General features: G+C 34.2%; 1 protein-coding gene across 1 annotated transcript in view; it reads right to left on the reverse strand.

Annotated features, from left to right (window-relative positions):
* rngtt (RNA guanylyltransferase and 5'-phosphatase) overlaps positions 1-27,277 on the reverse strand; it is a 947,965-nt gene that overhangs the window by 880,713 nt on the left and 39,975 nt on the right. The window contains 2 exon segments of the mRNA XM_028797536.2: positions 20,927-21,015; positions 21,232-21,335. Of these exon segments, the coding sequence (XP_028653369.1) occupies positions 20,927-21,015; positions 21,232-21,335 (193 nt within the window).

Below are 27,277 nucleotides of genomic sequence, written 5' to 3' on the forward strand. Positions count from 1 at the left end.
ATATCTACATATACACATATCTACATATATATATACATATACACATCCACATATTATATATATATATATATATATATATATATATATATATATATATATATATATACACATATCAACATATATACACACACATACATAAACACACACATATACATACCCACACACACATATATATACATATATATACATATATATATATATATATATATATATATATATATATATATATATTTACATATATACATATATACACATCTAGATATATATACACATATATATACATATATATATCTATATATATATATATATATCTAGACATACATACATAGATAGATTGACACATATATATATACATATGTACATATACATATATATATATATATGTAATTGTGTTGTCATTGTTATGAGTGTTTCTGTCATATATACATATATATACTACACACTATATATATATACTACACACTACTTCTCTGCTGCGAAGCGCGGGTATTTTGCTATATATATATATATATATATATATATATATAGCAAAATACCCGCGCTTCGCAGCGGAGAAGTAGTGTGTTAAAGAGGTTATGTAACTATATATATACATAAACATATATACATATCTACATATACACATATCTACATATACATACGTATATATACATATACACATCCACATATACATATATATATATATATATATACATATACAAATTTACATATCTACATATATATATATATAAATATAGACATACATATATACATATATACATACATACATTCACATATATATATATATATATATATATATATATATATATATATATATATATATATATATATATATATATATATATATACTGTATATATACTGTATATATACATATCTACTTATTGGCTCCTGTATTTAGGATATAGCGGGTTGGATAATGGATGGACATCTGTATGCATAGCCCCATTTGCCCGTTTTGGTTTTTTTTCTTTCTTCAGTAATATTTCAGTAAACCCGGAGCTTGTCAGTTCAAATCCTGGTACTGACACCACTGTGTGACCCTGAGGAAGTCACTTCACCTGCCTGTGCTGCAAAAAACAAAAGTAATGTAACAAATTGTACCTCAGATGTTGTAAGTTGCTGGAATAAAGGCATAAGTAAAATAGATAAATATGTATTATACACATAGGAAATATTCATTTATTTTCAGTTAAGTCATCTGCAGCAAACTTTTATAAATGAGGGTTATTCATTTATAGATAGTGCAAACTGTTTCTTCTTCATTGACGTTTTCTCTTGGAGAGCTTTTTTCATTTCATTGAAAATTAAAGCAGCAGCTGCCAAAATATGTAGTTTTCTTATTAATTTTTCAACATTGTGTAAAATAAATTTATAAAGTAACATAAAAGGTTTAAATACTAGTTATCCTTTTACACTAAAATATTACTAAAGAGATACAAAAAAAGTAAAATGGATATGTTCTTTTTCTTTAAGGAGATTAAATATTACTGAAGAAAGAAAAAAATAAATAAAACAGCCAAATGGGGCTATGCATACGAACTTACAAGGTTTAAATAAAACAGAAATATATATTTTATTTTTACTTGCTTAACTTGTGGAGGGTGTATCCTGTAGCAAAGCCCTAACTTTTTTCGTGAAAGCCCGTTTCAGTCAATAAGTCTTAAAAAAAGGTGTAAAGATACTGACAATAAGCTAAGCAAACCCAGCAAGACATGGAATCGTTTAAATCAAGTATCATTACATCTTCCTTTCTTAAAGAGAAGTAAGGCAGTACTTACAAGCTTATATATTTATATATAGACATACATGCATATATATATATATATATATATCTATATCCGAAGCCGTGCAAGCACACTCTTGAGAATGCAACGTATAGTTGTACAGAAGAAAAGCAATCTTGCCTCAAATGAATGGCAACCTTTTGTAGGTCTATGAACTTAATTTAAACTTTAGGTTTACACCGTGCTTTCTTTCCGAAGTACCTGCACTCATGAATATGTCTGTATGTGTCAGTCGGTCAAATCCACGCGCTTCGCACCGGCGAAGTACCGCTTTTAAATTTTTATTAAGAAGAAAATAAAACCTTTTTAAATTGAGGGAAAATATACTAATAACAGTTTGTTAAGGATCTGTTTTTTTGTGAAGCTGCCTTTACTCGAGTGATCACTTCGACCTGACTTGGTGGCCAACTATAAGCGTTACCTGGTAGGTAACCACCCATACAATCAGATTGTGAATCAGACTACGAATGCCGTGAATGTAATTACACACTCACTGCACTTGCTTACGGTAATCGAACCTCAGACGTCAGCGCTAGAGGGGCTTCACAGCGGTGAAGTATTGCTTTTAAATTTTAATTAAGAACAAAAGAAAACCTCAGAGGTTCGATTCCCGTAAGGGAGTGAAGTGAGTGGCTGGTTACCTACCAGGTAACGCTTATGGTTGGACAGCAAGTGACGTAACATCAGCCACGGTGCCTTCAGTTGTGAGAAGCAGATCATAGAATGATTGAAAATAGTTTTGCATTTACCTTTTTAGTAAAAGGCGAGCTTTTAAGCCTGAGAAATCACCCCATAAATGCACACGTTTAATTGCACATGTGTTAATATGTATGGTTACACAGTATTAAAAGACAGTGAACAACGTCATTTACCTTTGTTCCCGCGTTTGACTCGTGCTGTAAATCTCTTCCTTGTTTTTAGTTCACGTGATTACGTAGGAGGCGTGATGACGCGATACGTGACTCCGCCTCCTTCATTAGAGTATATGGACAAAAAACATGTTCCAGTTATGACCATTATGCGTAGAATTTCGAAATGAAACCTGCCAAACTTTTGTAAGTAAGCTGTAAGGAATGAGCCTGCCAAATTTCAGCCTTCCACCTACACGGGAAGTTCGAGAATTAGTGATGAGTCAGTCAGTCAATCAGTCAGTCAGTGAGGGCTTTGCCTTTTATTAATATGTATAGAAAATTACTTCATTCAATCTTCTCTAAATTTTAAGAAAAAACCCTGACTAAAAAATATCCTTGCATGTAAAGAATTTCCAAAGCCCCTTGGAAGACACTGCAAAGATGTATCATGAAGTTTTGACGTCTGATGAGATGAAAGTGGAACTCTTTGGCTTAAATACTAAGCAGGATGTATGGCACAAATCTACCTCTAAGTCAGACAAGCAACACCATTTCCACTGTGTTGGTGACAGCATCATGTTGTGCAAAATTAATAGTGACTGATGCGGGAGGTGGTTCAACCAAAAACTGAACTGGGAGATTAATACTTACAAATTTAGATTTTTAAGTTTTTGGAATTTTTATAATTGCTTTATATGATTAATAGTTTCTCTCTTTCTTTTTTGGTCATCACAGTGAAAAAGTGTTTGATTTATGAATAAAAAAATTCCAACCAAACTAATTAAAATTTGATGTTGTGATAATCATTATGTTAAAAAAAATGTTTGTGGGCTGGATACAAAGCACTGTATACCATTTTACATGATTCTTTTGTTTCCATAGGGAATTCTCAGCCTTTATGCACCCTACGACTCAAATGTTTAGTTCACCTACCTACTATAGTGAAAACATATGTCTTAAACACAAATTTATATTGCTCTATTAGTTCATTCTTCAAAATATTTTTAATCAACAAATTCTAAATTATTTTGCTGTGTGTTTTGGTAGACAATAAAGGGTGTGAAATTATTTAAACAAAATATGTCATATTTTAATCCTGCGTGATAAAATAATTGTATTTTCAAACATACATTTCCAATTAATTTGACAAAGGATCACCTAAGAACTTATCTTCAGCTCCCTGCTGCTCATTTACAAAGCCTTAATAATCAGTTTTACCAGCTGTGTGACATGAGCGATTCTGAGTTACACTGGGAAGGAGGTAATCATTTAAAATACTGATTACACTTTGACATGTTCATATAACAAAAGTTATACTGTCTGTACTGATGTTGATGCATGACTGAGCTTTGAACTGTATATCAGGAATTCAGTTGTTGTGGTCTGAGAATATGCAGTATTTGAAGTATTTGCATGTGTTTGGAGAGTGCACCTGCAAAAAAAAAAAAATGCAGTACATTGATTGGACTTTTATATGCTAGAAATTGCATACCCTTTTCTATCTGAGTCCACTATGAGGGGAGAGTGCTGTCAAAAATGTTAATTATATTTGATTTGCTGTATCCTTCTGTTACTGTTAAAAAGGTGAATCAGAACCATTATGCCCCAATTATTATCATCGGATATCTGCAAGATGATATCAAGGTTTCAAAAACAATATAAAATTAGTAGTAGTTTTTGCAAATTGTATTTTTTTTTTGGTATTACGGCATAGAAACCAATTACATATAACTCTAAAAATACAACATAGTATGGCTACATTAATTATAAAAAGAACTTCAGAAATAAATTCCATTATAGAAACAGTAATCTTGGACTACTTTTACTCCCTAATAATAATTCTAGCATGTACAGTACATTCTAGTGTGATACTATTGCTGCACCAATTTTAAAAGTCCACAGATCACCCTGACCGATGATAACTGAAAACATATTGTATGTGACATGCACATTTCATTGTGCTTTTGATTTGCCACACTTTTCTTTGTGTAATAAATCTAAACCTGGTGAGTAAAGTTTTATAAATAAGATCCCTGGTAATATCTACTGTAAATGAAATTGTAAACTTCTATTCTAAGAGTACAGTAGATAGTACTGGTGTTTCACATGTCCACATTCAATGGTTGGAATCCCAGTCTTAGCATTTACTTTATTGGATTTTCAGATTCCCCCCACATGTGCATGAGTTTTTCTTAAGGTACATGTCGGTGGTATAAACAGTATTGTGGGTATACTTGTAGAAATATGTGGGACAGTGGGAATTTAGCTATACCAGCACATAACAAATTTTATTATTTGTAGAGTGTGTACCGTCAATTCATTGCAAACAAGATTTGGACATTTTTACTCTAGATCCATCATAGTTTACAATTCTGCTTCTATTTTAGCTCCAATTAGATCACAAAATTTCACCTTGCTGATATTTGAAAATATGTTAAGTTCAGTATTAATTTCAGACATCTGGTTTATGACGTATCTGTCACTGTGACCAATAAAAACATGTAGGTATTCTCTTGTCTTTTCTGTGGAAACAAATGCATGTGTTTGGAGAGTCGGTCTGCATGCATAAATATGAGGGGAAATGGGGAAAAGCAACAATAGAAAAGTGGACAGTTTTTCCAAGAGTGTTTTAAAGCAGTTTCCAAAAATGTTCAAATTATCCAAGAAATGGCTCAGCATACTTGCAAACACTACAGCTTCTTAAAGGGTACGGAGAACTGGTGAGAACACTGTGACCTGTCAGGTCTATTCTACACGTTAAGCCAGATAAGTTGTAAATTGTAGCACAACCCAAGTGTGTGCAATGCACCCTTCTTTTCAACGTTTTACACTGTGGGGCAGTTTGAATACTTAAGGAGTCATTATTTTAAAACTTAAATATATTTTTAACTTATTTTTGTAGTAGTGTATATTTAAATTTTCAAAGATTTTAAGAATTATGTATTTATTTATTTAGTCAATGTTTATATTTTTGCACATCTGCAAAATAAAATGTTCTTAGAAGGGAGAAATTATATAAATACTAAAGAAACAACACAGTAGCTAAATAACCTCACAGTTAAGTCAAGCAATAAAAACTTGTTATCCATGTATTTTACTCCATTTAAGTCATGCTGTATTGAAATTATAAGAAAACACTATATATAATGATATACACTATTATTATCCATAACTACAATTATACTGTGATATACATTTTAGGCCATATTACTCAGTCCTACCTCAAAGTACTCCATCTATATACCAAAAACATGCAAAGTTAGGTTAAATTGGCTCTATAATAGTTAGTGTATCTTAATGCATCCAAGATGGTTAAGGGTCTTTCTTGATTTTGAAATGGATTAGGCAAATTTCATAACAGTTATATAGATGGACACAAAAACTGTAAACTGTGAGATGATACCTTACCACTGAAGTACCATTACTGTACATTTTGCTGCACTTGAAAGTATACTGTTATGCCTCACTCATGTGGGGCACTGAACAAACAGCATTATCTGATATCATATGATACAAGGAACTTGCCCTGAAAAAAACCAGCAGATTAATCAGGTTCAGGAAAAAGGCAAAGAGCTGACTAACTTCATATTTCAAATGTCACAAACTCCTTTGTACAAATCCAGAATTAGACAATTAACTGACCTTGTCCATAGTCAATTACTTGTAATCGTGGCTAATAGACTGCATTACATTCAATAACTCGCTGTTTAAATATATGAAGTATGCACTTTCATTACATTTGTCACATGTTAGAGATTACATGTACACTAATGAATTTTTGTTTGCTTTCAAAGAATGACACAAATGTGGTGTTTGCAGATTTATAGTCCACTCTAAAGTATGCAGTTTTGCACATTCTGCTAATTGTATGTTTTGGAAATTATGCATTTTGGTTAACAAAGTACAGTACTTGCATTAATAACGAGTTGTGCTTTGTACTTTAAAGACTTAAACACAAAATTTTATTTTGGAATTAAAAAATACAGTAGCTAATTTCAACAGTGGTGTAAACAAGCCAAATAGTCACCTTATTTGAAAGTCATTGTTTACTTTCTTCATCTGTCCTATATTTGTAACAGTGGATGTGTGGATGGCTCCTCCTCAACCCAAACTGTACACAGCAATTAAAAAATGAACAGATATCTGTTAATATTCTTATTATAATCAGAACAAATGTGAAACTTCAATCCCTTTATCAGGTCTGTATGGAACACTGTATCAAAAAAGCAATTCATCTAGCCATCATTTCATCTAATCTTACAAATCTAGGACACAACAAGTTAAACAATTATAACTCGTATGTAAACAGAATCATTGAGCTCTCAAAGCACACACAACTCATTTTCTGAGCTAACTCCATAATGAAATAAAGTGGCAATTACAAAAGTCTATGTGTGACACTGTTTTTTTTTCTTTATTATAAGCACAATAGCCACAATCACAAACTGAAGTTCTCCTGCCTTTAACACAAAGCCATTCACAAATTACATGAGCTGTTTTTTCTAATACGGTGCTATATCATCACCATGGTAAGCTATTTTTATATGCAGTTATTACTTAATTATTACTTGTGGGAGTTATTGTACCTTCCAAAATAATTTGACACGTTGCAATCACACACAGATCCAGTATTAATGTTCATTTGGATGGATGGATGGTACTACAGATACTACAAAAAAGCTAGTACTGTTACATTTTCTTAATTTTGGTAAAGACTTGGCACCAAACTACCAAGACATCCCTAACTGGGTATATAGTCTTATAAACTCTTGGTTCTTCAATCATTTCCTGAATAGCATATAAATTGATTTAAGTATTTTGCACATCTTAGGCCTTTTCACCAATCATCACCTTTCAGGTATATTGTTGCTTGGGTCAGAGTTCTTGGTATTAATGTATGAATAACTTTTTTTGGTACTCCATCCCTTACCTATACCAAGTTATTTCCTGTGCATGCTAAAAAGCATGTAAGATACAAATTACATTTAATTAATATAGTTATTAGACTCTTATCTGATAGAATCTTTTTTATTTTAAAATTTTATTACCCTGTGACCTTGACAATGTTAATTAAATTACCCTAAAGTGTAGGCATTAACAGTTATTTTATTACCTGGCCTTAAAATGCTATTACTGCAAATGTGCATGTTTTCAATTAAGTTGATGCTACAACAAGGAACACTGAAAGAGATGAACATTAAATACTTGTTCCAAAGCCATAGCTTGGATAAAATACTGCCAAATACCACTTACAGCTAAGATGTTTTGTTTGCCTTTCTCTGAAAAGCTCAAGCACTGTTTACACTGGTATATGTTTAATTCTGTGCAGATGCCGAGTATAATTATTCACACTGCTGAATGAATTATTCTTCCCAGAGTTTACCTAGAGTTTACTCAATTTCAGTTTACTTAGTCAAAATTCAATATACTCTGTAAGGAACCATCTTGAAATCTTAAAGAAAATTCAAAATTATCTTTTTTACTTCATCAATCAAAACACCTAGATTTTTTTTGTTATGGAGTGAGACAATCAACATTAGCCTTGCATGGCTGTCCAGTAGAATCATTGCAGTATTCAAGGTTAACCTAAAATACAAGTACCTGCAAATTTTAACTTAGACTGTCTTATTTTACCAGCTTGCTCTAAATCACTGATTTCAGTGCACAACAGAGTGGAAATTTCTGCCCATACTGTGCAGATAAAGGTTAATTTTAACATGAACATGGGTGAAAGGCAGAGAGGCTAGAGTATGTTTTATTTACAGGTATCAGTAAGAGATGTGTAGAAATATCTTTGCTATTTATACAAGTACTTTGTTTTCATTTATTGATTGAATGGATTATAGAAAAGCTGCTACACAAAGTTAAACAAAGGAAAATGAACACACTCTTTCACTGCAAACAAAGTTACACTTTATAAAAATTTACTTAACAATAACTTTTAAACAATCATCTGAAACCTATTTTGTTTACAGTGTAATAGTGTTAGTTCAAATTTAAAATCCAGGAAGCTTAACCACTAAGAAGTTTTTAAGTATGCTTAAGTGTTTTGTTGCTATAAATTACAGACAACAAAAATGGAAAGAACTTAACCCCTAGCCAATACTTAGAATACTCTCAGAAGAATTTGCTTTGGTGTTTTGTTGACTTATTAAATTAATTGCTAATCTGGATGATAACCTTTTGCAAACAGTAATTTAACTCTGCAGAGACTTTCAGCAAAGTCAACCTGAAAAGCCAAGTGCACAACATTCAGTGTTTTCTCTTTGCAGTATCAAAACAAAACACAAGAGCTAGTAGTTCTCTACGAATATCATTTGCCATGACTATCCTTAATAAAAAAAAGTCTCAGAATATTATGCTGTCCACAATTACAAACATGCCTTGGAACCCTTTACCAGATTTCACAAGTAAATACTTGATGTCCATACTTGAATGAATTAGATTAAGAAGGTGTCAAAAATGTACCAGAACTTATAATATGACCTGACTGTCTTCAGCCAACTTGCAGAGCAACTCACCAGTTAATGGATTCAATTAGAACTCACTCTTGCTTTGTTATGTGATTAAAGGTAATGAAAGCAATGCCAAACAGCAGATGTCATACTCATAGGACAGAACTTAATTTAGTCATTAAATTTACTTAAAAGTAAACTGGCTTGTGAGAACAGATTCAGCTATCTGCTCTTATTTCAAAATGCATTGCTATTCATTATTATTTTTCTCAAACCGTTAGCATTATTAGGTGTATTTCATGTTCTTTTTTAATTCAATAACTTTGCTACTCTGTTGACAAATCTGTTGGAATTGTCATTGTGTGCCTGTGATGTGATATAATGCCTGATGACAATTGTGGGACTGGACAACCGATAAACTAGGGAGAGTTCTGAGATTGACACTTGAATAACCATTATTATTATAGTTCAAAAAATACAAATATTTATGTGAATGGATGTATGCTGTTTTTTTTGTGTTAATTCATAACTGGTGTGTTGTGTTTTAAGCTAAGATTTAAAGACACTGTATCTGTAACAGTTCATAAGAAACTGTGCTTAAAATGAAAGTAAGCTTTATAAATACAAAATACACTACAACCTAATTGTAGAATTGTTTATAATGAAGCCAACTAACAAATAAAGACCTGCCTTTATAATTAAGCAGGTGAAACTAATATAACAACAAATATAACTGCATGTTTTGTGCACAGATTCAACTGTTGCAACTGTTAATATTCACATGATTACAAAGAATGTTGTACAACCTTATTACAGTTATCTGTCCTTAAAGCATTCTTCCATAGGTTTTTTTTTTTTTTTTTTAAACACAAATTGTTCATGGGATATGAGGTGAAGAGTATAAAGTTTAATATAAGCTTACTGATACTATACTGTATATTAAAAATAATTTAAAATATAGTTTAAAATTCAGGTTTAATATTACACTTTTTTTTAAATAAACAAAAACAAGTTTCTTTCTTGACATGTTTTTCATCTTAATGGCTTATAAAGACCTTCATACAAGTTTTGCTAGTTGAAAGTATTAGGAGTCATGCACTTCATACCTGACTCCCTAACTACAGAGACAGATGTCATCAATTTGTGATATTGTGTCCAACAGATCAGAGACAGCGTGTTTCAAATTGCTTATGGCTGACTTAAATTCAAAATAAATGCAAGTAAAAATAACAAAATTGCATTTCAGTGTAATTAAAGATGTAAAACTTAACTTGAACATGAACTTGAAATTTATTGCCATGCATCACAGTTGCTACGAACGTCTCCTGGTCTTAATAAGATTAACCGCTTAATATGCAATATATCATAAAGTTGCAACATTACACATAATATACTACATAAAAACTCAAATACAAAAAGCAATCTGAAAATGTACAACTGAACTCATGCCCAGTAATAAACACTGATGATCTAATCAATTATGACCACTCCCATATGAACCGAATGACAATTATCTGGTAGCAATGGCACGTGGTAAGGTGAGGGATATACTAGATGGTAAACTGAAATTAGGTACTCATAGATGAATTACTGAATGCAAAATATATGGGCAAGTGTAAAGACTTGACTGATTTTGGTAAAGGAAAGTCCTTATGGCCGGATTACTGGGTCAGAGCATTTTCAAAACAGCAAGGCTTGTAGGGTGTTCTCAGTCACCCGTGGAGAGTACCTACTGACAGTGGGCTAAGGAGGAAAAAAAAATTCACAAGCCTCTGGCAGGGTCTTTGGTGGCCAAGATTAATCGATGCGAGAGGTCAATAAGCGCTATACCATTTAGCATAAATCAATAGAAGGTTTATTGTGGAACAAACTGCAGAGAATTTTAAAGCTGGTTACAGTAGAAATGTGGCACAACAAAAAGTGCATCGATCCCTGCTGTGACAGTGTAGACACAAGCCAGACAGAGTGCCAATGTTAACACATGCCCACCATCAAAAACACCCACAATTGGCACATGAACATCAAAACTGGACCTTGAATCAATAGAAGAATAGAAGAAGATCACCATTTTTTGTTGCATCACATGTATTGTCAAGTATGTGCTGGGAAAGTGATACCCCAGGATATACAATGGGAAGAAGACCTTCCAGGGGAGGGTCTGTGATGCTTTGCATGATGGGTTCGGGAATGGTTTGAGTTCAAGGTGTTGTCCTATCCTCCAAATTCCTCAGATCTCATTCAAACTGAACAACAAGTCCAATCTGCTGAAGCTCCACATTGCAACATATAGAATCTGCTGCTAATGCCCTGGTGCCAGATATTACAGGACACCTTCAAAAGTCTTGCAGAGTCCATGCCTTGATTGGCCAAAGGTGTTTTGCCAGCACAGAGAGGAGCAACACCATATTATTTAGTTCTACATAATGTTTTGGTTTACCACTGCATAGACAAAATTAAACATAATTTAAGTTGGATGGAGGAGTTTGGAAATCAAAAAGAGACAGAGATGAATCAGAGACTGTCTAACCACAGTGACTGTAGTAGCCCAGTAGTTCCTGCATTTAGGGATTAGTGATGTTTCCATGATAGCAATAACTGAGAGACAGTTACTAAGGTGAGTATGGTCTTTGAACATGTCTTATAAATTTCCTGATATGTGATGAAAAGAACATCTCAAGAAATTCCACATGTGCCAAGCTTTTTTTGATTAGCAGTTATGTTTTCAAGTTACTCCAGACTATCAGGCTAGCCTTGAATATGACAACCAGGTCAAGTGAAAAACTCAAATTCCTCTTCAAATACATCTTCACAATAATATATGTAGTACTTTGCAGAAGTTCTTAAATGGTAAATAAAATAAAAGGTTTACTGAGTTAAGTTTTTTTTCATACTATTCTTTCTATTCTATTTTTAAGCAGATCTAAATCAAGTAGTAAAGCTGTTTTCAACATGCTTAATTAAGTTATATATCAGAAAATGCCTGGTTATTTAATTAGAGTGTCAAGGAGAACTACAGCCTATCACAGGATCATCAGGCCCAAGTTAGGAACCAATATGAGACACCAATCCAACTGATGCAAACACCCACACTCACAAAATCAGGGTAAATTTCAAGCTACCAAAACACTTGAGAAAACTAAAATACTATACTATCTGTCTTCATTTTGCATGTTTCATTTACCTTTAATGCTGAAAATGTTCTCATAATATGGTTTTTGATGTCAATTTGTCATTAAAGATAATGCAACAATTTTCTTGCTACTCTACCACTACTCTGTTGTGCTTCTCATTACTAGATTTTACATTACTTTCAGCTAATACACTTTTCATCTATTTTACTATAATAGTTGGCCACACGATGCTTTATACCCACTTCTACTCTAGCTGCCGAGTTGCTTTCTGGGTGGAATTAAGGTGTTATCATACAATTTACACTTACTGATTAGTGAGACATCTGTGTTCACTAGGATTCCTAAATCACTTGTTATTTTTTAAACCTTTTGATAAATTAATTCTCAAAATTCACTGTGAGTTTTATGACATTCAGTTTTTATTTTTTGTCTTAAAAACATCTAATTTATATTTTAATTTATCATTTGACAAATGATTCTCAGAAAGACTGGTATTTTGTACTGATATGAGGATGGACACTTTTATGGTACGAAAGTCAATTCTTCAAAAGGAACATCGAATAACTTGATAATTATATTTAGAAGAGACATTGGTTCCTAATTTAAACTGTCATAAATGATAGTTTGATGGGAACAAGATATAAAACTAGTTAAAGGTTTTGTGTCTAAATTACAAATATTGGTGAAAAAGAAAACTGCAGTATCGATCCAGTAATAATAGCAGTAACAATAAACAGTCACTGTGTAAAAAACCAAGACAGCATGAATATACAGAACAGGTATTTTAATTGTATGTTTGACATCCCTAAAGCTTCCCACCATAATCATCAACAGTGTACTAACTACACACTACGCTACATCAAAATGTCAAATTTTCTTAGACATCCACAATTTATCAAAAGAAAGACTGCTTACTTTGTAAGAATACTTTCATAAACTTAGACTGAACTAAACCTGTAAATACTGAGCCATTTTTGTTTTTAACACAGGACTATATATTACATATTAATTTGAACTTTAATTTACTTCCTTCAAGCAAAAAAAGCATACTAATACTGCAGTTTACTTCTACAAGCAAAAAATTATAATAATTATATAAATAATAAGTGGCACTAACATTTTATGAACTGCAGAAGTTTAAAAAGAATAATAAATAATGCAGGGGCTCCACCTAGTGGTAAAAATACTTAAAGGTTTACACAGCCAGGTTTATTTTACACCAAATTAACTTACTAGTCATTTACTGTAGTACTAGGGTGTTGTACCGTGTTAGCCATTATGAATGTAGAGAAAAGCCAAGCAAAATGACACCTTTTATTGGCTAACTAGAAAGATTACAATATGCAAGCTTTCGAGGCAACTCAGGCCCCTTCTTCAGGCAAGATACTGAGTTGCCTCGAAAGCTTGCATATTGTAATCTTTCTAGTTAGCCAATAAAAGGTGTCATTTTGCTTGGCTTTTCTAGTCATTTACTAAGATTCCTAGGTACTAAAGCTATAAAACTTGTTTGCACAATGTGTAATTTATAATTTTACAAATTTATATCTAATTTGGAAACGTATAAGTGCCAAAATAACTTCTGCTTATTCCTAAGCAAATATTATGCACTTTTAACAATATATTGTTCCAGTACTTAATTAGCTTCTTAATATTCCTTTCTGTATTTGTTGGGGTTCTTTTGCAGTTCAATATCTTTTATATATAACTGCCTTACATTATAAGCGGCCCTGCTTTGTAACTACTGCTGCCAGAATAGGCATTACCACCCTACCACCTAAAACATAGGATGTTGAGGAAAATATGGATAGATGGATCCATCAGTATTTTCTATCACCATAATAGTTTTCTCCAATATAAATGAATGAGTCACAGTTAGATTCTAATATAGAATCCCCTTTCGACTCCACTAATGGTCTCACCTACAGGTTGAGTAATTTTCTCTTGTATATACTGTACTTCTTGTCTATTAAACAATGCATCTTACAGTTACAGTGGATTTAGAAAGTATTGAACCCCTTCACTTTCTGTACTTTATTGTGCTGTATATTTAAGTTTAAATGGTTAAATATGCAATTTCTGTCCATTGATCTATACTCGATAACCCATAATGTCAAAGTGAAAACATGTTATTTCTAAATGTATTAAAAATCAAAAAGTGAAATCTCCCATTTACAGTATGTAAGTACTTAGACCCTTTGATGTGGCACTTCAAATTGTGGTCAGGTGCACCCTTTTTGTTTTATTTATTCTTGACATGAGTTTAAAACTTGACTGAAGTTTAAAAAGGCACACACCTGTGTATATACAGTCTCACAATTCACACTGCAGGTCAGGACAAAAACCAAGCTATCTCCAATGAATGAAGTCCAATGAACTTCCTGCAGACCTTCATGATAAAACTGCAGTGGGGTATAAATCAAGCAAAAGTGTATAAAACATTACTAAGGCTTTGAGTGTTCCCAGGAGTATAGTGGCCTCAATAATTGTGAAACTGAAGAAGTTTGAAACCACCAGCAGTCTTCCTTGAGTTGGCTTTTCAGCTAAACTGGATAACCAGGAAAGATGGGCCTTGGGTCATGACGGTGACCAAACACCCAACAGACACTTGAACAGAGCTTTGGAAGTCTTCTACTGAGATGGGAGAACCATTCAGAAGGATGACCATCTCAGTAGCAGTCCGTCAATCAGATGGTTACAGTAGAGCTGCTCACTCCCACTTCAAGTTTGCCAAACAGTATTTAAAGAACTCTGGGAGCTTAAGCCTGAGACCAGGTGAAAGTCTCACCTTCCAACAGAGTAATGACCCTAAGCACAAAGCAAAGACAATACAGGAGTGGCTTAGGGACAAATTTTTGAATGTCCTTAAGTGCCCCACCCAGAACCAAGTTAATGCCAAAGCATGACAGTTAATTAATAAACTTCTGAAAAACCAGCAATACTACAATAATATATGCTCATTATGGTCTACCTTTGTACCAATTTACTTTATGAACTTGGCAAGAAAGAAATAGCTTAAATATATAGACAATTAGGATTACTACTTAAGGAAATATTTTCATTCTGGAGATTTCATTATAAAATGATAACTACACCAGCATTATAAAGATAGGATTTCATTCAACAGGAGAAAATCTGTAATACAAAGCACTGTTTAACACATAATCCAAGTAATGGCTTAATATTCAACAATTTCACAACAGTAAAGTCAAATGCCTGAGATAATTTCTAAGATAGAGATCTTACTTTAAACACAGAGAAAATAAATATAATCCTACAGAAAACAATAGTAGAGGGCAAAAGAGGTGCCTTTGTCTTAAACCTTTTCATGTACATTATTTATGGCAGATTGAAACATTTCCTTGAAAAGTTAAAGTATTCAAAGATTTGCCATTTTTGCATTATATATGACAGCGGTTCTCAAACTGTGGGGTGCGCCCCCTAACAAAAAAGGGGGTGCAAATGTTGCCATATGTGGAGTAATTTCGCTATTCGTAGGGAAATTTTTAACTTGTAGCAGTGTATCGGCAGCAAAAAATATAGGAATAAATTTTATTAGGGTTACAAAAAAAATTTAGGGGGTCGCGATTAAAACTGTTATGAAAACTCGGGTTACAAATACTTAAAGGTTGAGAAACGCTGATATATGATATGACATTGTAACATTAAACCAAACGTTGCCTACAGAGGAGGCAACAGAATTATTAAGTAAAAAATGATCAGGCTCTGCAAATCAGAGAGAAAACATAGCACGCTGTTAAACATATGGCAATGGTGAATATCTGAGAAATAGTAATTTAAAAAGTTTTACAGCCATGGTTTTAAACACTGTCTATATGAGGGCAACTTGCCCAACTGATCACTTAAAAAGTATGTTTACCATTAGAAAGGGTCACTCTCTAGGGTAGCTTTTAGGCTGCCTATTTTAGATAGTCACTCATTTGTGTCAGGGACTCCATACTTCCATTTAATATTTTTAGAGGAAGTACCAGCTTCCTGTATTCCATGACCTTTCTACTTAAAGTGAAGCAAGGTCCCAACCTTCCTAACTAAATATCATATGCAGCAGCCTATAAGCCAAGAAGTTCTCACTTTTACCTGCCAGACATACAAGGTGATTCATATACTCCATTGCCTTCACAGATAATACTTCCATTCTGGTGGATGTTAGGATTATAGCCCATTGGTGGCACGCTTTGTTGACACTGTTAATCTTAATCCCTTGGTTTCATATCAGGCCCTTCGACTGTCCTATGCCACTAACCAACACTGCCAATGTGCCAATCCTTGCCAACAATCTTCAATACTTTAGTTGTGCATATTGCATTTTGGTTCATATGCCTGCATAAAGTATTGTCTATATAAAGTATTTTGTGTAATTGAACATTTTACATTTTTTACTTACTTTTGAAATAATGTAATTTTAATTTATATTGATACTGAAATAATTCATTGAATTCCAATGTAATTCTCACATTCAACATACAGTATGTGAGCTGGAAAATGAAACATGAATATGTAAAGTGCAATTATTTTGAATCTGAACACCTTTCACATGTAGCATATAAACATAAAGAGGTATAATAATTAGCACAAATCAGATATGGCCAAGAAGACAGAATGACAAGAAAGTAAGTGGAGCGTGAGTGATGGTTTCTGTAAAAAGTGAACATCACTGTTCAAATATTTTTCCTCCTGTGCACAAAAAACAGCTTCAAATGAATCTGTTTGCAATAGATCCTGCCTTGTGCCCAATGTTATCAGGATAAAGTAACTCTGTGAATGTGAACTGGATAAGTAGATATAGAAAAAGAATAGCTAGAATAATGGAAATTACACTAGTGGGGAATTGGAAGTCTAAAAAATACGTTACCCTGATGATTCAGGAATGGAAAATGGGAAAGGAGGGGACCTGATTGAAGACATTTGGAATAACAAATCAAGACTTCAATAGTAGGCTCAAAAACAGTTCTAAGTTGGAAAGGATATTGCAGTTTAAAGTAAATTTTGAGAGGAGTACTTGCCAAATACTTGGTTGTGGACGCATACTGCAACAATTTCTTTCATTTCATGGTAAACATGAGCTAAAGACTGCCTACTGTATGTATTGAATAGGTCTGAAATGAATATACAGTTAACAAGGTAGGCCTACAATTATTGGCACCCCTGGTGCAGAAGAGTAGAAAGAATGCTGCCAAGGCCATCTCAGTCCACATTATTTCCTTTTACTACAACAAAGGGCATCTTAATGTGAATAACAAATACACATAGCTCTAGGAACGCATAAGTTACATGATCATTTAATATCTGCATGGATTGTCTAAAAAAATAAAATCTGGTAATGTCACACAACACAAAAATAAAAATATTTGATGATCTGGCTCAAATGGGCAAGTGTGACTTGCTAATATCAACATCTGATGCAGAATCAGTTCCTATGGCAATTCCAACATGAAGTGTTTGCATTAAGTATGTTTAGGTTCAGGGTAACATAGTGGTTTAGAGTTTAGGAACCCTGCCTTATAGATATAGTATCCCAGATATAAGGAATCAGTGTCCACAAGGGTTTTTCTTTGAGTTTCCAGTTCTCCTCCCCATTACAAAGACAAAAATATTCACCTGCGATTCTAAAATGGGTATGTGATAGTGCTGGGCAGTATACCGGTTCATACCAAAAACCATTTATTTTTGTTATGATATGGATTTTTCTTATACCGCAACACCGGTTTAAATTGCCTAAACAACGTTCGAAATGTGGCGCAGCGGGAAACTGTTTAAGGGGGGACTTTTTTCACTGCTACACCACTAAACACATGCAACAGAGTACATGCTGTAGTGGGGGTATTGCGCGGTGAAAATGGACAGAGAACATTCTGAAAATGAAGCTGTAGCAGACAATAAAGTTGAACATGATGACACAGAAGAACTTTTGCTGGAAAAAGGAGTCACGTCTGTAGTCTGAAAATACTTTGGATTTAAAAGGTCAGATTTGGACCATTATGTTCAAATGTGTGAATACTGTTTCTATACTACTGGATAATACTGCAAGCCAAGTTGTACTTGTTTTATTTTTTTTCAATACTGTGTAATGTACCTGAGTACTGTGTAATAGTGTGATGACATGTTGACTTTATTCTTGACATTTCTACTTTATTCTCGCCGTTTGTCGAGATTAAAGTCGACATGTTGACTTTATTCTCATAATTTGTTATTAAAGTAGAACATCGTAAACTAAACTTCATCTTAAAATGAATAATTTACTAGATTTTCTCAACCCCCATCATAAGTTATGTAGCACATTAAATGCTTTGTGTTAAGTGTTCCCAGAGCCATGTTAATCGCTACGTGCTTCTTAAACTGACTTCCTCTTGCACTAAGAGGAGGTGCAGGCAGCACACAGAAGACATTAATTTCATGATATTCCTGCTCCCTGAACATTTAGAATGCTAAGATAAATACTTGATATCATTTTCATGATCAAATGCATTAAAGCTTGTATTAATCATGTGGGGCCACAGTGGCGTGGAGGTTGCACTGCTGCCTCGCAGCAAGTGTGTCTCGGGTGTTCCCTGCCTTGAATTTGCATGTTTTTCTGGTGGGTTTACTCGGTGTGCTTCAGTTTCCTTTCAAAGTCATGTAGGATGTCAGGTTTTGTTATGCTGTATTAACCCTGCTAGTGTATGTATTGCTCGTATTCACCCTGCAATGTGCTGGCGCCACGTTCAGGATTTGCTCCTGCCTCGCACACAATGCTTACTGGGATGGGCGCAACCCTGAATGGATGGCATAATTAAATATGTATAACGAAGATGTCTTTAAAATTCTGAACACTCCGTGGTCTAAGTTTATAACTACGTTTAATTTCACAAAGACGTTTATCATGTGGTGATTGGTTATGTGGAGAAAGAAAAAGGAAAGATAGGAACTGCGGGTTTGGTACATCAGACAGAGACAGCACGCATGAAATAAAGAAAGCCCACTCAGAAGAACATCCATTGAATTCTGTGTTCGTGTCTCCGACCACCAGACCACAAACCCAAAATTTACACTATATTTAAGTTAAACCTATGCGATACCCATTCATACATCCAGTTTTTTAGAGCCTTGTCACTCCTGCCATAAAGTTCTCTACACTGAACATACACCTGGGGACCTCAAACTGCAAGGGAGCAGCACTACCGTGCATGTTTAATACCTGCTTTAATGCATTTCATCATGAAAATCTTAGCATTCTACATTTTCTGACAGCAGGAATATCATGAAGTGAATGTATTCTGTGCAGCAATCGCTGTCTGCGCCTCCTCTTAGTGTAGAGGAAGTCAGTTTAAGAAGCGACTGCTACATTAACTTATGACGGGGTTTGAGGAAATCTAGTAAACATTGATTTTAGGATGAAGTTTAGTTTATGACATTCTACTTTAATGATAAAATAAACTATGAGAATAAAGTGGAAATGTCGACTTTAATCTCAACATATAGTTGTTTTTTTTCTTCAGTGTCCTTATTTTTTTTTTCTTCACTGTGGCCCTAATATGCTTCTATACAGCTATACCACAAATAGCATTATAAATGCAAGTTGCAGTTTTATTATAGCTTAGATTGAAGCATGGTCCATATTAATGCAGTTTGCCTTAATGATGGTTCAGTTGGTAAAGATGTCATCACCAAGTTGCACTTGTTTTATTTTATCTTATTTTAATTTGGTGAATAATGTGTAATGCACCTGGGCTTTGAAGTATTGGAAGTAATAGTATTATTACTGGAAGTTGCACTATTATTTATTGTATTGTTATTATTTATTAGTTTAAATATTACATAGTTTAATGATGGTAAAGTTGTTTAAAAAGTCACTTTAACGTGTCAGTGGACAGAGATTAACATTAACAAAGTGTAGATGGTTTAAAAAAAATATTTACTACTTACTCCTTTTCTAAGACATGTTCAGTGCAATACAACTTTTGATAAGCACCATTGGATATTTTACTAAGTCTAAATGCCTCTTTGGATGGTTAAAAATATGTTGTAAAAATTTTAGTTTAAGTTGTTTGCAAACTTTGTTCAATAAAACGGCTCTATTTTTGACTACATCTGTCATGTAATGTGATTCCTTCTCTTCATTAGTGCCACCCCCTTGAAAAATATCACTTTATGGGGCCATGCAAACCTGTATTAATACTTGTGTGCACATTAAAATGTTTTTTTGTACAATTCTCATGACAGTGGAACAGGTTATTCTTAGCCAGTAACTGCAGTGGAAAATGTGGTTAACATCCACTCATGCATGGGAAAAAAATATCTTCCAATACCGTGAAACCGGTATAGTTTTTAAAAATATCGTGATATAGAATTTTGGTCATACCGCCCAGCACTAGTATGTGAGAGAGTCCAGGGCTGATTACTGCCTTGTACTTAATGCTGCTGGGATAGGATGCGGAACCCAGTGACCCTGAATTGAAGAGCATGTTTTAAGATTAATACCATACCATATTTCACTAATTAAATAGATGTATAGTAAAATACAAAGCTTTTATAAATTAAGAATTTTTCAATTAAAATATAATTTAAAAAAAGTTTAAAACCCAGGTTAAAAAGATTCTGACATATAAAAAAACATGTTTAAAAATTTCAAACAGAAAAAGAATATTAACCGACATGGCTTGCTTGCACAGCTCTTAACTTGAGAAATCTAAAAGAATAGAAGGCATACCAATCAGTTCAGTAGGATTCTTCTCCATAAAGTTCTCGCATAGTCTAATAAACATCTGGGTATGCTCTGTAGTTGGACACTCACCATGTCTAAAATAGCATAAAGAAAAAAAATCAAATGATGATTGTGATTTCACTTTTACAACTATGATAAGTAGCCAATTAATATTAAACCACCAAGATCATTTGCTTCATTATAACTGATAAATCATGTCATTGTCCTTCACTTAATTTTCCTTTAATTACTTTACACAATTCAGGATCATGAGAGAGAGATATGAAGATGTGGATGTCTACAATACTCACCCTTTGCACTGAAGTTTTACATATTTTATTCCCTCCTTTTCAATCTCAGTACGATCATAAAACCTTGTTGTATTGGTTAAATCAACTAATAACCCCATCTTTACCTGGAAAACAAAAAACCACAAACAATAACAAATTTACTACAAGAAGTAAATACCTGTTGCTACAGACAAAATTTGCAATAGGTCCCTTTTCTATGTTAATATACTCACATTTCCATGCGTTATGTACTATATTAAATGTGGTTATACAATTTGATCATTAATACAATTTTTTTTAAAATCAAATAAAGGAATGTCTTGCCAGGAAAGCAATTTTTACTTAAGTGGTTCATTATATGTACATTTACTAGACCTGTTTAACTGATCACATACAGTACAATAGAATTTTTCAATTACTTTCACATATGAAATTCTTAAATTTTAAAAGAGTTAAAATTTCACCACTACAAGCAAAACACAACTGATTTCCAAAAATAAAGTACAACATTCCAGAAAATGAACATACATTAAAAAATAATTAACACTTAACAGCTTACCATACCAATTTCATAGAGAAATTATAAGCCAGTCTCTCTCAGGTATATTAAAACATCAAGAGACCAGACACCATAAGGTTATTTAAGAATGGCACTAATTAATTCTTGAAAAACTGACTAAACTTTGTATCATTCCTTATCAGGAAATTTGTATTTTTTTGGTGTGGCTTTAAAGGCAGACCCTGACATACATCATGCTTTAAATAATCATTTAATACAAGCTAAGTATAAAATTATTACTTGTGTTGTGATCACTTTCAATTGTTGTTTTTGCTGTTATTTTGACTCCATTGTAGTTCTGAAGCAGTATTGTAAGTAGAACTACAGTACCTTTCCACAATGTATTTCCCAACAATGAACCTAGTTCATTTGTGGTGCTAACACTCCCTTGCTGAACAGTTCCCATTGTCTTATACTGTATATCTGGTGTTAATCCAAACAATGCTACTAGGAAATCAGGAGTATCTGTGAGTCAAACAAGTAAACAAATATTTTCCCCAAAATGGTATTAAGTGTAGGACAATTTCAAACAAACTAAAAATATGCATTTCTAAAAAAAAACAATTTTTGTTAGTGAATTTTGCTTTAGTCCTTTTCCATTCTTCCAACTTCCTCTCCACTCGATATTTTCTAGTGCTACACTACACAACACAATGTCAGCAGCAAAAGCATGCATCAGTATGATTTATATTTTATCCCATTTGCCAACACATCCATAACCAGGTCAAGGAGGTAAGGGCTTAATAAAGATCTCTAGTGTACAGGGATCTAACTGGGATTTTTTATGTTACCACAATACTGCTTCTAACCCATGTCCACACTCCCTTATACATGTATTAGAAAATCTTCATGTACTTTTCTGGTACTCCTTTCTCCCTAATACACCTCCAAACCTTTCCATATGGCATGCTATCATAAGCCTTTGCCAAATCAATAAACACTATATGCACATGCTTCTGTTGTTCTCATTGCTTCTCTATGAGCTGTAACAATGCAAAGACTTCATCAGTTGCTCTTCTGATTGGCATAAAAACAAACTGTAATCTTTCCTTAAACCTTTTCTCTAGAACCCTGTCCCTGAATTACATTATGTGTAACATCAGCTTTATCCCTCTATAGTTTCCAGTCAAAATCATGAATATCTCCCTTCTCTTAATAAATGGGTACAATCACACTATTCCTCCACTCTTTTAGTAATTTCTCCTGTTTATATATCTTCTGCATTAACTCCCATAACATATCCACTCCCTCTTCCCTTAAACACTTTCAGGCTTCCACTGATATTTTATCCAAACCTGCTACTTTCCCATTTGTCATGCTTTTCAGTGACTCCTTAACATCCTTCCTCCTTGTGCTTAGTCCTAGCCCTTAATTTGAGACTCTACCTCCAAATAACACTTGAATTTTCTTCACTGAACAGTTTTTCAGAGCACCCATTCCTGATCCTATCACGGTGTGTGAAGGCCACACCTTGCTCATTTTCCATCTGCTTAAAATCCTTCCGAGCCTTGTTCTTAGCTTTCACTAGTCTTAAAATCATTATCTCTGCCTCTTTTGTTTCCAGTTTTTTATACACTTCTTGTGACTGCCTTCTTTGCCTCCTTGTTTGCCTGCCTATACATTTCCCTGTCTTGCTCCCTCACTGATTTGTACCATGTTTTCTTTGCTTCTTCCTTAGCCTTTATCACATCCTGCACCTCTCTGTTTCACCATATTTGGTATCAGGCTCTTCTGGTGATATGCTGTCTTTGATTTTCACCAAACAGATATTCAGGTACTATGACCAAGTAACTATATCTTTGCTCACCATGTCTAAGGGCCTTTGTGGTATAAATTAAACATGATTCAGATTTAGATTTAACATGTAACATAGTCTAAAATATTGGAGCAAGTGGAATTAAACAAAATAAGGACCTCAGTGCTAAAGCAAGTAAGGCCTGAGCAGCATACATAACAGCTAACTATCAGGCAGTAGTGGTGTTAGCAATCTGGGAGGAGTAAACAGGGGCACAAGGTTTAACAGCTTGTAAGGGGAGGAAGGTCTCAATTATAACTGGAATATGATCAAACATGCTTGGGCAGATTCAAAAACCTTACCAAATTTCTCAGGATGTTTAGGTAAGGAAACTTAATCATATAAGCTTTATGCTTAAATTTTCTCATAAACTGATCGGTGAGCTTTTGAATTACACAGGTTCCTCCAAGATCCTCTCTAATGTTATTCTGATCATTTGAACCTGATCTTGTGCATCTGACTCTAATTTCAGGTATTTGATGTAGTAATAAATGTAAGGGTGTATTTACTAGGGAATCCATTCCCGGACGGGTTTATCCATTCCCGGGAATTCCACATGTCCTTCCCGGGAATCCCGGCTCCTGGGAATGACACAGTGCACGGGCATCTCACATGTGAATGGTTTTAGAGCAAGCGACACTTATTTTTAATAAAACTACTGAAATATGTTGACACCAATAAAAGACTAACCTTAACTACAAGCAGTTCATGCTGTCATATAAGTACATGTATCTAGTTAGTTGCGGTAATAAGAGCGTAGAAAGCACAACGTGTCGAGTGTGCGGTCGTCCAGACGAGAGCGCACCTTCGTGCAGAGTACACCAGCTGCTGAGAAAGCACGCTCTGCCTCCACTGAAGTAGGCGGCACAGTCATCAGATACTGATACACTTGTTCTAAACAACGCCCACGCTTGCTGTTGCAGCTTTTACTGATGCATCCAGTTTCTTGTCATCATTCTGTAATGGCAGGTTTCTTGGCACAGATAATGCAGATGCCACAGACTGACACATTGCAATTTCAAGCTGCTGTTCAAAGCTGTTGTCTGATGAAGTGCAAGCTGCAACAATGGCGCCGCCTTAATTATTTTCAACTATGACTCTGTTATTTCTTGATCAATTTTTACACTTTTACACGCTATATATGCGAGCTTGGCCATTCCCGTTCAGCTGGGAATTCCAGCAGTTTCATTCCCAGGAATGGGAAACGTCCGGGAATCCCAGGCTCCTGGTAATCGGGAGCCCGGGAATGGATTCCCTAGTATTTACTTTTTTCACAAGCAAAATTTGTATGTATGTTTATTTACATTACACAATGGACTACAAATGTAAATGTGGCATGATGTTTGTCAGATCATCAAAAGATACTGCTCAAATGCTGATCAAATCTTGACATGTTCACATATGTTAAAAAAACAACACATTTTCAGGGGTGTATCAACGTTTTCACATGACACATTGTAACTGGGGTAATGGCCATGCAGACATTAGGAAGCAGAGCAAAACCAATACAGACAATAATCAGACACAGAATTTAACCCAGGATACTGGATCCGTGAAGAATTGAAAGGTCATATACTGTACGTAAAGAAGTAAAGGATTTGCAATGTACATTGGTTTATCTGTCAGCAGGTGAAAAAAAAAACTTTTACTTGCTTCCATCATAGTTACAGTCATTTTTCATACCTCATGTTGAACCTGCCAGTTAAGGTGACCAACTAAATTTCAACTGAACTGTTCATGGGTTGTAATGTATAAGAAAATTGTGCTACGAACTTACAATACAAAAAAAACAAGTAAAAATGTTTAAATATTAGAATAAATTAGTCTATAAGTAATTCATCTAATACACTGTTAATGTCCCAAAATCACAGTTTATGTAGTTCTTTACCATAGGATTACTATACTTTCACATTGGTTAATCAAGCTTAAAATTAAGTTTGTAAAATATGACTCTTACTAAATCATTTTCATATCTGTTGCTTGGATTACAATACATCCCTCTTCTTTAAACTTGCTTTCAATTTTCAGCAACTTGTTACACAGCTGCCTTTGAGTACTATAAATGCTGAGACTGAAGGTTGAAACAAAAGAATTTAAAACATGAAAAGATATCAAAATGTACAAATAAATCAATCTATTATTGTTTTCAAATAAGTTTTTTTTTTTTTTATTATTACTTTGGTCAAGCAGCTCACAAATCTTATTTAAAAATGGTAAGCAGCTCACAACTTTTAGTTAACAAAATAATTTTTATGCATTATATTAACCTCCTTAGAGTTAGACCCGAGCATCACTTGGGCTGTGAAAACAGTACTAAAAGAGTTAGTCACTCAGGCAACTGTATAGAGGCATCTTGCATAAGTGTTAGACCCAGGCTGTAAAAATGCTAATGGCAATAGTACCAAGCATAACTCGGGCAATGGTGTAGGCGTGCCTTACGTAACCATCAGGCCCAAGTGTAACCTGGTCAACGGTGTAGACAAATCTTCTCCTAGCCTAATAATGCCGTCTCTTAAGAAATGTTTTTCAGCAGCCCAGGTGTTGCACGCTCTTGAACTGCCTGTGATTCAACCAGTGATGTTGAGGAGCCTCTCATCTGCATTGATGATGAAGTGAATCTGTCCTCTGGCAGTGAAACTGAAATGGATAGTGAAACCGAAAGCAATTCTACTGACTCCAAAAGAGACACTCACATTTGGGTTTCTGTTGACCCTGCTTCAAATGAACCAGCACCATCTCGTTTTGATTTTATAGAGCAGCCAGAAATAAAGAGTTAAAGTTGACAGCCAAGATCCACTTCTTGATGATGACGTGATCAAAAGAACTGTTGTTGAGACAAACCGTTATGCTAAACAGTGTCAGGTAAACGACTGTACACCTAAGCAGTTTTCCCATTCAAACAGATGGGAAGTATGTGGTATAACGGGTCCATGGCTTAAAAATAGGTGGCTAATTTTATTTTATTTTTTTTAAACATTTTCCATCCATCCATTTTCCAACCCGCTGAATCCGAACACAGGGTCACAGGGGTCTGCTGGAGCCAATCCCAGCCAACACAGGGCGCAAGGCAGGGAACCAATCCCGGGCAGGGCACCAACCCACCACAGGACACACACACACACATGCACACACCAAACACACACTAGGGACAATTTAGAATTGCCAATTGACCTAACCTGCATGTCTTTGGACTGTGGGAGGAAAACGGAGCACCCGGAGGAAACCCACGCAGACACGGGGAGAACATACAAACTCCACACAGGGAGGACCCGGGAAGCAAACACGGGTCTTCTTACTGCGAGGCAGCAGTGCTACCACTGCGCCACTGTGCCGCCCTTTTTAAACATTTTATTGAATTTATTAAAATCAAATAACATTCCATACAACCAAGTCAAAATTTACAAAACTAGGTTTGAATCAAATTAACCCCTACCCATAAGAAAGAGAGCTAGGCCAACAGAGTAAAACTTAAATAGGAAAAATAAGTAAATAAATAGATAAAATAAAAATAGAATAAAAAAGGGAAGAGAATCCACTTCTTCAATGTACATGCTTATTCCAAAATGTTATTGATTAGATCCTGCCAGGTTTTAAAAAAGCTTTGCACAGATCCTCTAAGGCAGAATTTTATTTTTTCCAATTTCAAATAATATATAACATCAGTCACCCAATGACTTAAAAGAGGTGAGTTAGGTTTCTTCCAGTTGAGCAAG

This window comes from Erpetoichthys calabaricus, chromosome 3, assembly GCF_900747795.2.
Source record: "Erpetoichthys calabaricus chromosome 3, fErpCal1.3, whole genome shotgun sequence".
NCBI lineage: Eukaryota > Metazoa > Chordata > Cladistia > Polypteriformes > Polypteridae > Erpetoichthys > Erpetoichthys calabaricus.